This window comes from Lichenostomus cassidix, chromosome 3 (genome assembly GCF_008360975.1).
Source record: "Lichenostomus cassidix isolate B80296 chromosome 3, HeHo_3.0, whole genome shotgun sequence".
Taxonomy (NCBI): Eukaryota; Metazoa; Chordata; class Aves; order Passeriformes; family Meliphagidae; genus Lichenostomus; species Lichenostomus cassidix.
The window spans coordinates 94,249,684-94,262,188 of NC_139483.1; the positions used below are offsets into that span (position 1 = coordinate 94,249,684).

At 38.3% G+C, this 12,505-nt stretch overlaps 1 protein-coding gene across 17 annotated transcripts in view; it reads right to left on the reverse strand.

Annotated features, from left to right (window-relative positions):
* MYT1L (myelin transcription factor 1 like) overlaps positions 1–12,505 on the reverse strand; it is a 311,356-nt gene that overhangs the window by 31,926 nt on the left and 266,925 nt on the right. For all 17 annotated transcript variants that reach the window (XM_085056760.1, XM_085056762.1, XM_085056772.1 and 14 more), the window contains one exon: positions 3,517–3,579. In XM_085056760.1, coding sequence (XP_084912886.1) covers positions 3,517–3,579 — 63 coding nt within the window. The remainder of the gene's footprint in view (positions 1–3,516; positions 3,580–12,505) is intronic.

The following is a 12,505-nucleotide window of genomic DNA, read 5'->3' on the forward strand; positions in this document are numbered from 1 at the left end:
AAGAAACAAAATAGAAAAGATTAAATTTTTGGTTTTAGCATGACAAAAGGTACTTGAGTGTTGTCTAGTAGGTCCTGTCTTTGTGAAGAAGAGACAGAAACAGTGGCAACAAAATTTCTAGTTACTTTGTCTTGTCAAAACCAGTGAGGACTAGGGGAAGAAGCAGAGAAAAAGGTGATGCAATCTCAGACAGAATGCTGTGTTAGAAAATGAAGAATAGACTTTCAGAGGCCTGGGGTCAGTGCCATGCCCTGGCATGTCAGCATTAAAAGAGTAGGCATCTGCACTCTGACACGTGGACCTGTGCTCTCATCCCATTTCATTTTCCAGTTCAAAAGTAACCAACCATTTTCCTTTTCAAAGCAAACTGCTGTTTATTCCAGCTTGCAGGGTGGACACCAAAGTACCATAGTTCCCTGTGTACAAACTAAATCTGAGAAAGCCTGTGCCAATTAAGAACACTTTTCTTGAAAAATAATAATGTTATCTGTAAGAAGAAAGAAGTAGGAGGAAGAGAGTCTGAGCGACTCAGAATAAGCAGAAGCTGGCTCTGGGGCAAGGGAACTGTTCAGGAACAGGCTGGTTCACTGCCTGACATTCAACCTGGTCAACAGAACATGAAGGGGAGGGGATGGGAGTTAAAGATATCCCTCCTTTATCTCTGAGACTAGCTGTACTCACTTTGTGAGAATAATCAGAATTTGCATCTGAAAACTAAACAGTTAATAGAAATTCCTCAGAAAGCAGTACTTTTTTTAGTAGGTGTACAGATGGGTATGCTTGTAGATGATGACATTTTCATAACAAAATCTGAACAAAGAATGTCTGCCTTGACTAATGATTTAAAGCTTTCTACATATTAAATCAATTTAATTATCACCTATTTACTGGTGTTTTGGTGCATCATCTCTCTGTAATAGATCTTTCTATTGTGGCACTATGATTTATTAGAAAATTCTAAGACCTTTCAGGTCCTCTAAACAGACATATCCAACAGACAGCTTCTGAAGCTATGATTAATTCATTTTTCCTCTGACAGTGGATCCATCAAGAAAACGTATGTCAAGGATGAGCCTTTGCTTTAATTTTTTCATCCTATAATAACCAAAGCTATTACAAGGTAAGCATATTCATTTTTTTATCAGTTTAATTCTTCATATATGAAGACAAAAGACAAGGGAAATTCAAGAGCAGTACATGCTGCTGTAACTTCTTGCATAAATTGAAGGGGTGTGAGGAACTGCAGAGTTATGGCAGAGTTAAATCTGCCTCCATGTGTGCTTGCTGTTGAGCAGCCATTTTAAATACAGATGATACCCAGGCATCTTGGCAGCCATTTAGGAGAGAAGTCTGTCATTCCTTTCCTGCTGAAACTGAGAGGGTTGTAACTTGTGGTATCAAATACAAAACAAAATGCTAACTCAGATGCAGGGAGAGCTAAATGCTAATTTTCAGTTTGCGAATTAGGAAGCTCAACCGAGAACATGCTGTGGGGTCTTTCATGCTTAACAGCTCCAGATTTAGGCTACTGGTTTGCTGCCCTTTAAAAGCATTCATTTTGCCAGCCTCCCCACCTCAGACGTGGCCTTGACAGATATCATGATATGAACAGGGTGAGGCTGGCTCTGTGTAAATGTGACAGGTCTCCTGGGGACTTCTGTGGATTTAAGCAAAGAAAATGTTACTTTACTGACTACATGTCAGTGCTTCTGTGCCTGCAGGCAGCCAAAGACATGGGGTTGCCAGAGGCCTTTTTGGAAGAGAAATTAAGGAGTTATGTGGTCAATACAGACATAGTGGCATTTCAAAAAGCTGCATGTGTTAAATCCCAGTGCACTGAACAAATTCCAGATCAATTCGTTTTGTAGAATTACTTTTTATATCTTTATATGTACTTCATTATGCTGCGCAATCAAATGAAAACTTGGTCCAGCAGTTATCTGCAAAAATACAAGAATGTAAGAATTTACAAACAAAAGTAGGTAACACCATTCAGCTCATGGTACAGTCCTATAGTGGCCAGGAGACAATGTGCAGGGAATGGCTTTAAAAAATGAGTCAACATTCAGTGATTCTCCCCTGCCAAACTTGCCAGCTTTTAGGTTTCTTGTTCGCAACACTTTTCTTCTGCATCTTCACTCTCCTGCCTGCTTCTGGTTAAATAGATGATCAAACACATTAATAGCCTCCCTGAAGTTGGAGTAGAGTTATAACAAGTATAATGCTGGTGGAGTGTTAGCTAGTAAATTTACATATAGTTAAATATAGTTCTAAATTTGACCTTAAATCCCTCTGAAAGCATGATTTAATCTCCTGCACCATACAAGTGCTCTTAAAATGCTTATATCTCCTCCTTTATAATGTTGTTTGTACTTTTGATGTTTAACACTGCATTACAGAAATTGGTATCATGATCTTCCATTTTTACAGCGTGTAAGATATGGTATGTTCCCAATTTCTTATTTTATTTATGTTTCAATTTTGAACTGTTTGCTGCTTTCAGTGGGAATACTTTTAAACTGGGAATTTGTGTATTGACTAGTTATAGCCAATTGTGAAACTACAGGGACTTGGTGAAGAAAGCAAATATCCAGACTCAACAGTACTAGTCTGCATGGCAGTAAAGAGCCTTTACTAACAAAAGGGAGGTGGACTACACTATTATTCTTTGATTAAAAAGTGGATAGATATTTACAAAATATGGCACAGCCCTTCTCTACTTATTTAGGTTTCAAATAGCCATAGGGAAATTGCTAATTACACAGCATTTCACAGCATTTATACCATTATCTCTACAGTGGTACCACTGTAATTGATCAATATCCTAATTAGTGAATGAGAAGTGTTCCTTGGTCCTTGGTAAAGTTTTAGTTTAAGCAGTTAAGGTAACAGCTTTCATCCATAAATCTCTCCCTTCTTCTGGCTTCATGTAGTACAATGCGTTGCAACTTAAGAACAAGCCAAACTCCTTTCTGAAATGTACTAACAAGACTGGTGCATATTAGATGACAGAGATACTTTTTCTCTATGACTAAAACTGATAAGACTTCATCCGGGAGAGAAGGTAAAAAAAAAGGGTCCAATTTTGCATTTCAAGGAATATGGAGTGAATCTGGAAGAGAATGACAGGAACAATCAGGAAATATAATTTGTGGGGAAAAGATGCAGGAGTAGGATTCGAATCTGGACTGTGAAGAGTTAAGTTGTTCAGAATGAGCAACAGAAGCGTGAATGTTGAATTGGCTCCTGGGCTGCTAGAGAAGGTAGAAAAATGGAATTTATTTTGTACAAAGATTTTGCTAGATATTAGCGAAAATATTCCTACCTATTTCGGTAGTGAGTCATGCTAAGATGAGAAATGTTATTCACTGGTGGTTAATATGAGTTAGACCAACCCAGCTCTATGTGCAGCACTCAGTCCTGCTTTAGTATTCAGGGAGTGAAGTCAGGTCGGTTGAGGTCCCTTCTAGCCCTGCAGTTGTTTGATTTAAATAACAAGACCTTGTCTTTACATACCTTCGATGAGAAGCATAATTTCCAGTAATATGCCCAGAGCCATCGCACCCAGGGGTGGGACACCTAGAATAACAATGGAAGAGACACCGAGCAGTTACTGACAGGAAAGATATAACTGCCCATTTAAAAATATTCATTGGCTCAGTCCTTGTTTCCTCAGGTGCCAGCCTTTGAGACCCCTAACCATTGCTAAATCTGAGCTCAATTCCACACCAAGGACAAAAAGTTTTTCATTCATAAAATGTTTTAGTTTGCTATTCATCAGTTGTCCACTCAAATGCTTCCTGGATATCTCAAGTACTGGCAGATCAGTGGAGATTCCAGCAGCAATCCAACATCCCTACACCACCAGGAATGAGTAGGGTTGACAGCAAATGGAATATCCCCATGGTTCTGTATGCTTAGGTAGTGGCTAACATTGCAGCAAGTCATTTTCTTTTCCACTGGAGTTATTGCTCTCATCCCACTACATAGTGTCACGAGGTCACACCCTGAAGAGACCCCTTCACCTCTCCATGAAGCAAGGAAATGCCTAAAAAAGAGGAAATGTGTAGACAGGGAATGCTGGCCTCTTGCAGGGAAATGATAACCCACCCATACACTCTCAAACACCAAGCTACAGCACCAGACAGAGAAGTCACTGATGGTACAGCCCTCAGTGGAATTTCTAATAGTGGAATGACATTAGAGCCAACAAAGAAAATGGATGTTTTTATCTACATTGCAAAGATGATTGCGATCATCACAGAAAAAGCTACATTATAATGCTAAGTAAAATCATTAGCTGGTATTTGAACTGCTATACTAAATCACAGAAAAGACAAAGAAAGAATTAATTCCTATACATTTTACTGAACAGACAAATGCTACATAAATTCCAAAAAGTCACTTTTCTTGAGCCTGAGTTTTGAATTTTAGCCATGCTATTTAAAGCTTCATTTGAAAAAAGCATTCAAATTCAAAAGAGCTTGCATACAAATTCAGATGTTGCATTCTGAAACATCAGATTTCCATAATATTGGATTTTTCCACTATTTGAATCCAGAATTCATGCAGACTTTGGCTTTCACCCTTTAGTTACAAGTGTGCCTTCCTCAAAGTTGGTCCATACTGGTAAACTTGTTTCACAAAAGTTTCTGCAGAGACTTGAATGGGAATTAAATAACCCAGGATCCAGTGCTATGGAGTTTTCATGTTCCATTAAGCTGAATTTCAGCTGTTTTAAGCTCATAAGCATTACCCACTTCTGAGGAGCTCAGCAAGGCCAAATTTCAAACATGATTATTGCTACTTTGAAAGACATAAATTAAACTGGAATGTATTCAATGAAGTTCCCATATGATCTTCATCTGGACCAGTTCAGTTATTCTGTAGAAAACATTAAAATATGGTAGCAGTTCTCAGACATGAGCTAGTGAAACTTCTGGGGTTCACTACATCACTGAAGTTTCTGTTCTCTATCCCAAACAGGCTGTGTACTCTGGACAAGAAATCTAAACAACATCCTTGAAGACAATTCTCCTCCTCTCTTGCTTTGTCTTTGCATAGGACCAAATATACAACCCTGATCTTCCATAGAAGGTGTACTGATATGGCTCTTAATATCTTAAAGACCAACATACATGTTGACATCACATATAAATCTTTCTTCTTATAGAAAGATAATGCCCATAGCTTCTGCATACATTCTTCTGGTATCAATTAGGTAGAAATATGATCCTTGATAAAGGAGTCATAACTCAGTCCATATGGCTCCAACCCTTCATTCTTTGTTGAGGTTTCACATGGCTAGCACAAACATTGGGTATTTCATTAAAAAATAAGTGGTCATGGCATCTTATATGAAGGGTCTTATAGTTTAAATACTCTGTATCTATATGTTCTCATAATTTATGTTTAGTTTTAGGCTAATGTTTTGAGACCTACAGAGAGACAATCTCTTGCTTCATGTGTTTTTTTTCAACACTAGGTAGCTTCAGTGATCTGCAATGCCTATTTCATATGTCCATCAAGACTAGCTGCATCACTGAAGCCTGACTGAAGCCTCTAAGGTACTGAGTCAAAAGATACGGGAATAAGAATTAATTAAAGGAATTGGCTAAATTTTGGGTCTAAATATCCATGGCATTTAAATGAATAAAGGAGAAACAGGAGCCATAGGACTATTCCTCTGCAGTCTGACTGGGGTACTACAAGGATTTCTTCTTTATGAACCTATGATTTGAGGCCACCATTTTCCTCTCCAGACTTTTCTAGCCTTTTGATGAGAAGCTATTAGCAAAACCAAACAATGTTTTTTCTCATCTTTCCCAAGATTTTTTGTTACAGGCAGCATGATTACTAGTGTCATAACAAACAGGATTTATGCACCCATATATCCCATCAGTCTTAAAATAAGACCATTGCACCTCAACCATTACACACTCTTACAGAATTTAAAAACTAGCTTATTTCTGTGTCATTTAAAAAAAATAATTAAGCAACTGAAGCTAAAGAAGGAATAATTCTGCTGCAAATTGAATTGAGTACCTTCAGAAAGGGCTTTGCACAGTTCATATCAGTTTAAAATCATACTTTTGATTAAATGAAAATACCTTCATGTTGGCAAGGATTTCAGAAAGACCTTTCAAATTTTGATGTTGACACTATAATATTTGTTTTCTAATCTCATAAGCTTATATTTACCTTCATGTAACAGATGAAGTGAGATTTTAGTGCAGTTGGTAAGAACCTTTTAAAACTCTGGAACACTTATATATCTTGCTGCTTCCATTCTATGGGAAGTGCTTTTAACACTGTGACACATAGGGTGCAGATATGCAGCAGTCTGTTACAACTATGAAGCTATTACAGTATTTACTTGCTATCATAAGCAATTAGATAAGGAGACAACCATAAATTCTTGTGCTATTGGGAGTCTGCATTTTCAAAATGTCTGAGCATATGTAGGATTTGTGTATACCTTACTATTTTGCTGTCATTTACCACCTATACATATTTGACTTAATCAATCATGTACATACAACTATGCCAAAAAAATGTATGCATGGATGCTTGTAAAAGGCAGGTGATGGGAAACTCTTTGAAAAGGACTATCAGAGTATGTGGAAAAGAGAGCTGCACTTTTCCTCACTTACTTAAATTAAATCTAATTTGACAGGACCAGAAGCTCATTTGTAGAATCTACATAACAGCTTATTTCAGCACAGGAAATACTTCAGTACCATAATGAGGGAGGTGACAAAAGCAACTGACTCTATGAAAAGTGAAGTTCAGGACACAGAACACTAGCACTTGACTACAAATTCAGGGCATCCAGTAAAAGAAAGGGCTTGTCAGGGAAGGGGAATGCAGTTAACAGTGCCTTGATGTCCCATTAATTTCACAGATCATCCCAGAGAAGCATTTTTGGGAAAATAAGCAGAAGTAGAAAGTAGGGCAGGCAGCAGAACAGCAACAGCTGTGGCAGCTGGATTCAGTATTTGGCTTAGATTCAATAGCCGGAGAAAAAAGGTGAGAGTTAAATTGAGAGAAATACACTTAAGCCCTGCTACTGATTTTTCATTGTGGAGAGACTGAAGGTGTGCAGCAACTTAAACAAACTTCTGGCAGCTCAACAACTCGGTGAGGCTCCTGGGACTGGGGAGGAAATTAATGCAATGCCCAAATGAGCTCTGGGATGGTTTTTCCAAATGCCAATGGTTAAAAGTCTTGTTGAAACATCAGCTCACAAAATATCCCAGCTCTCACAAGCATAGGGCACTACAAGTAAGACCCATATTTAAACCTATATTCCTAGGCCTCTATCTAGGTCTACATGAGCAAGATAAGCTTGTATGTAGGGTACGTACTTAGATTTACAGCTTTACTAGCATGAGAGAAAATAGGATTTTACACAAAGTGCAAAGGCAGAACTGCAATAGTTTTGTCCTCATTATTGTGTATGACTTGGGTTGACTTAGTTTTTCAAATTATTTTTAAACATCAATTAACTCTAAAACATCCTGATGAAACAAAGACAAAAAAACTACTTCAACGTTTTATTTTTGTCCTGAGGATATCAGCTCCCATGGAAAAGAATTAAACCATCAATTTCTCTTACACTGACCATCTGCAATGAGTCCCTACAAAATACCTTTCATGACCCGTCATTAGTAAGCTCATGTATCAGCATTAAAGACTGATGTTGCCTTTACTATTTAGTTTACAACACTTAGTACCTACTATGTTGTGCATCCAATCTTCCCTTGTGAAGTATGTGAATACATTTACCAATAATATAGCCTATCAATCAGAGAAAATATCCCATAAATTACTAATTAAATATTTAAAGCAGATGTAGCTAGCAAAAGAAAAATCATATTGAATTGAACAGGGTAATAAATCAGGAAATTGTGCAAAAATTCAGAATGGTTTTTCAGAATATTCCACACTGCAAAACAACTGGGATTAATAGGAAATTTTATCTTTCCCATGGTTTTATTTTGACCATGCTGTCAATCTCTACAGCAGAGTAGTGATTTTCTATTGAAGATTCAGAAAGGCTAGAAAAATATAATTGTTTCCTGTGGGATTTTTTTCATAGCAGAATGTAGAATTTTTTATTGTCTGCTGGTTTCTATCTATTTGAGATTCTGTTTTATTTGACTGAATCACCAGGAATGGAATTCATAGGTGGGGAGGCTGGAAGACAGACACAATAGTACTTGCATTTCTATTTTTTGTCTGAAGATCTGAGAATATTTTAAAAACATTACTGGATAAAAACTCAAAATACTGCTTTGGAAAAGGGAAGAATTTGGCAGAGGAAAAGTGGAGCATTAAGCATCTAAATGGCTTTACACAGAAGAGGAAAATATGCTACAAGTATAGATTCTTATTCACTTGCTCTGTTTGGAGCCATAAAGCTGGATGTCTTCTGAAGCTACATGGAGATTCATAAGCAAATTATTGTGGGTTTTTTGGGTTTTTTTTTCCTTCTAGTGAGGTAGTCCCAAAACAAAAAGGTTACAAAAGTGTGTCTGATGCCTTTTGCTCTGGTCCTAGAATTATGAGTCAGCCACAGTTAAGGGGATAAAAAGGGGTTACATCTTTTTGATAAGGATCCTTAGGTACACAATTTGTCAAGGTGGAAAACACTGCAGATGCACACCGCGCCTGACATGTATACAGTTTCTATAGACTTTGAAAATTAGAATATCTGACAAAGAGTCCCCAACAAGAAGCTTAATAGATGAAGTGATGTCCCTCCAGTTCTGGCAGCTTCTAGAGTCTCCCCGCTTTGACGAACCTTGAACCCTGCTTACAAAAACATGTCTTGAAGAGGTGGTTTCAACCTTGGTTTCTATGGAGAACCAAGACAGCATGGGGGTTTCAGGCCCTTAGCTGGGAGGCTTTTAGAATGTTTAGTCTTTCTGCCTAGAAAAATACTGGAATTAAGTTACAATAATAGGCTACAAAAGTTATAAACATGTGTGCTAAGAATACAGAGAATATATAGAAGCTATATAAAAGGAAAAGGCAAAAAATCACCACAGCACCATGTCCATCCCTCTATGAATTTGAGGGATTGTAAAAAATACAGGTTTGCAGCTCTCAACAAACAAGTCCTTTTTTTAATTAGAGAAAACAAGCTTTCCTTCAGTTCCTTCCTATGCCCCTCACCACTAACCTGCAGGGAGCACTCCAGGGTGAGAAACAAGATCATGAACAGAGCTGTGCGGTCCTCAGCGCAGATTTTTGGCCACAGGTGTGTCAGTAAGAGCCAGTGCTGTGGCTATTGTTATGAAAACACCTTTTTAGCAGGAACTGGACAGATAGCAGCAAGTCATTTTGTCTTTATGCTCCCTAGTAGTCAGAGCAATGCCTCACAGCCATGACTGTTCTAGCCAGCTCTGTGAAAGCAATCTGGATGTGTAAATCTCTAAAAATCTTATTTTCAGTCCCAGGTATTTTGGTAGATTGTCAAACTCTAATCAAGTATGTGAAGTGGGAATACTGCTTATTCTTTTCCTCATGACGACACAGAAAAGCCATTGTCAGTTCTAATTCCAGTAGGAACACAGATATTTTCCACTTTAATCCTGTTGTCTTTTATTGCCTATTTTTTACCACAGCATTTGATTTCTGAATTCCAGTGATGATACTTTCTTTTGATGTCTAGAAATAAACCCTCTACCTATGCAACTGATCTATAGATTTGTAATGAAAACCAGTTTTGTTAGGATGGATTTATTTTCCCTCAATTTCCCTCAGTGAGGTTCCATATCTACATACTTCTTTACTCCATTTTACTCCTTCCATTTTCTTTCCTGGTGCCTCTTCCACCCTATTTTCAATCTGCTATCCTTTTCCTGTAGTGAAGCAAGAACCTCCATTTGCTTTTGCTCCATAGTTTGCTTTCCATCCATATTCCTCTCCTGCATTTCTCTTCTGCATTCTACTCTCTCATTTCTCAAATCCTTTTCTTCCTCATTGTCTTTTTGCCTCTTTAAAATTTTCTCTCTCTCCCTTTTGCTGCTTCTTTTCCTCCTTTCACTATCTCTCAGAACCTTGGAGTCGACTCTGAAGGTTTCTTTCTTCTTTCCTCCTTCCTCTTTGTTGTTTTTTCCCTCATTATCTTTCCTTTCATCACCCTTTTTGTCCTCCTGCTCTTTTCTCCCAGCTGATTTTATCATTCCTGCTGTCTCCATTGTTTGTGGTCCTCTCACATTGCTGAGATGACTGGGTTCACATTGTGCCCGTGTGTCAGAGGAGAAAGTGCTGTGTGTGAAACCTTAATACAGAATTTATTGGCTGTCGAGACTCAATGAGTCATTTTAAGTATCTTGCCCTCTTTTATTTTTATTAAAGTCCTTGTGAGCTTTATCACTGGCTTCAAAAGGAGCAGAACCAGGCTAATACTGGGCACTTCTGGAAATTGCATTCAGAGCTCATTTGAGCTCATTTGAATTGGTCCAAGAGGCAACATAAACTCTATGGGACAGTCATGCAGATAATGAATATTTCAAGGGATCTTACATCTATGGTTTCATGTTCAAGGCTAAACTTATGTTCCAATTCTCACAAATATACCTATAAAAGCATGCAAAGTCGGACTATTAAAAATATCAAAGTTTCATAACAATGCATTGCAAGCCAAAAATAAAAAGATAAGTTATATTTAGATTCTTGTATTATTTCCCTCTAATTGTTCTAGCTAGAAGGGGAACTTAATCACAGAAATTTAGTTTTAACAAAAGTGCTAAATACTATTTTTCCACATGTAAAATACTGCTAACATTTCTCACTTAACAGAATGCTACTGATGTGACAGGTCTCACTGGAGGTAATAGGGAAATATAAACTACAAACCCACAGCAGATATAAAGGAAGAGGATTTCAGGAAATTTCAGCAAAACCAAAAGCTTGTGGTGGAAGGGCAAATGGGTGAATTAAAAAAAATGTTTTTCCATCTTGTCAGAGGTTTTTTTTTCAATTGCATCCAATGCAGTTCCAGTAGAAATGGGCAGGAGATCAGGGAGATCCAGACAAGGATCCCTCCTGGTGGGGCATTACTGAGCTGTCTCAGAAGACACTGGAAGAGGTACAGATTGGAGATTGGAACAAAGTGCAGAATGGAAAGATTTGTTGTTGCCACTTTCACTGTACAGTATTTCTATCCATGAAGGAACAATGCCAGGCCCATGGAGCTAGTCCAGGCATGAGACTAAAATAATTTTGGCTCAGAGGCTTCATGGAGTAACTTCAGCCTCTTTTATCTCTGCAGAGAGATTGCTCTGTCTCTTTCTCTTTGCCTCTAGAAATCCCCAGCAACTGAATGGTTCTGAACTGGGGCTGGCTGACTGCATATTCTTTTCCTCGGGTAAAATTTAATTAATTCCCTAATTTTCTGCATCTAGTATTTTTTTTGTCCTTAGCTGCTGCTATTATCTGTATTGCATTCCTGCATTTTTTGAACTGTGTGGGGGTGAGAAAAAAGATTATATGTTTTTTAATTACACTGAAATCCATTTTCCTATAAGCAGTCTAAAATGCATCATGCTGGCACATAAAATATTGCTGTGCACTCAAATGCACAGATACACACAATGACTTTAAATTAATTATATCGCTTTAGAAAAAATATTCCTGTGCCTTCCATTACCACCTCTGCATGTTGCCTATTTTGCTACCAGTCAGGACTTCCCAGCTTCCCAGCAGCAAGTGCCATGACGTGCTGCCCGCTGTTCTCACATCTAGCACCAGCACATACCCCCTTAACATGCCAGTTGCCAAAGGCAGGACATGTGCCTAATGTGAAATAGCTTCTGTGCACTACCCAGGGGGTGCTCTGTGCTCAGGAGCTGCCAGGAGGAAGCTGTGAATCAGTTCTCCCGCGGGCATGTTGCCCACGCTTTCTCTCCTGCCAGCATCGCCTGCCTTGGAGTCAGCACCGGGCAGCTGCAGATCCCCTCCCTGCAGCAGAGAGCACTTCCTGGCACCAGGGATGAATCTGTTCCAACATATGCAAATTCAAATGTTCATTTCCAAACAGCTCAGCCTTTGGAAAAAAAAGCTTATTTGTATATGAAGGAATAACATAAAATGATGGAGGCACAGAAAAAAATGCAGAAGATAGCCTTAAGAGAACATGCCCTACAACTAGGAACAAAGCCATGCAGATTCTCTTGTCTCGTAATAGCATTGCTGTAAGCCTGTGCTTAAAAAAAAATAAATTAAAAACCCACATGGGCTTTTTTCAACAAATTTATGTGGACACATTTGTCTCTGAAGAAGAATGTCCTATTCCTAGTTGGTCTATTAATATGGCAACCACTAAGCTTCTCAAGAGTATCTGCCACTCAGTTACTGCACAGCAAGATTGGTCCAGGTTTGCTGAACAGCCAGTGACATGATTTCTATAGCTCCCTGCAAGTGACAATGGGTCCATGTGAAGCACTTGAAGACAATAACACAGGTATAATGTTTTGGTTTTCTTAACCTTAAA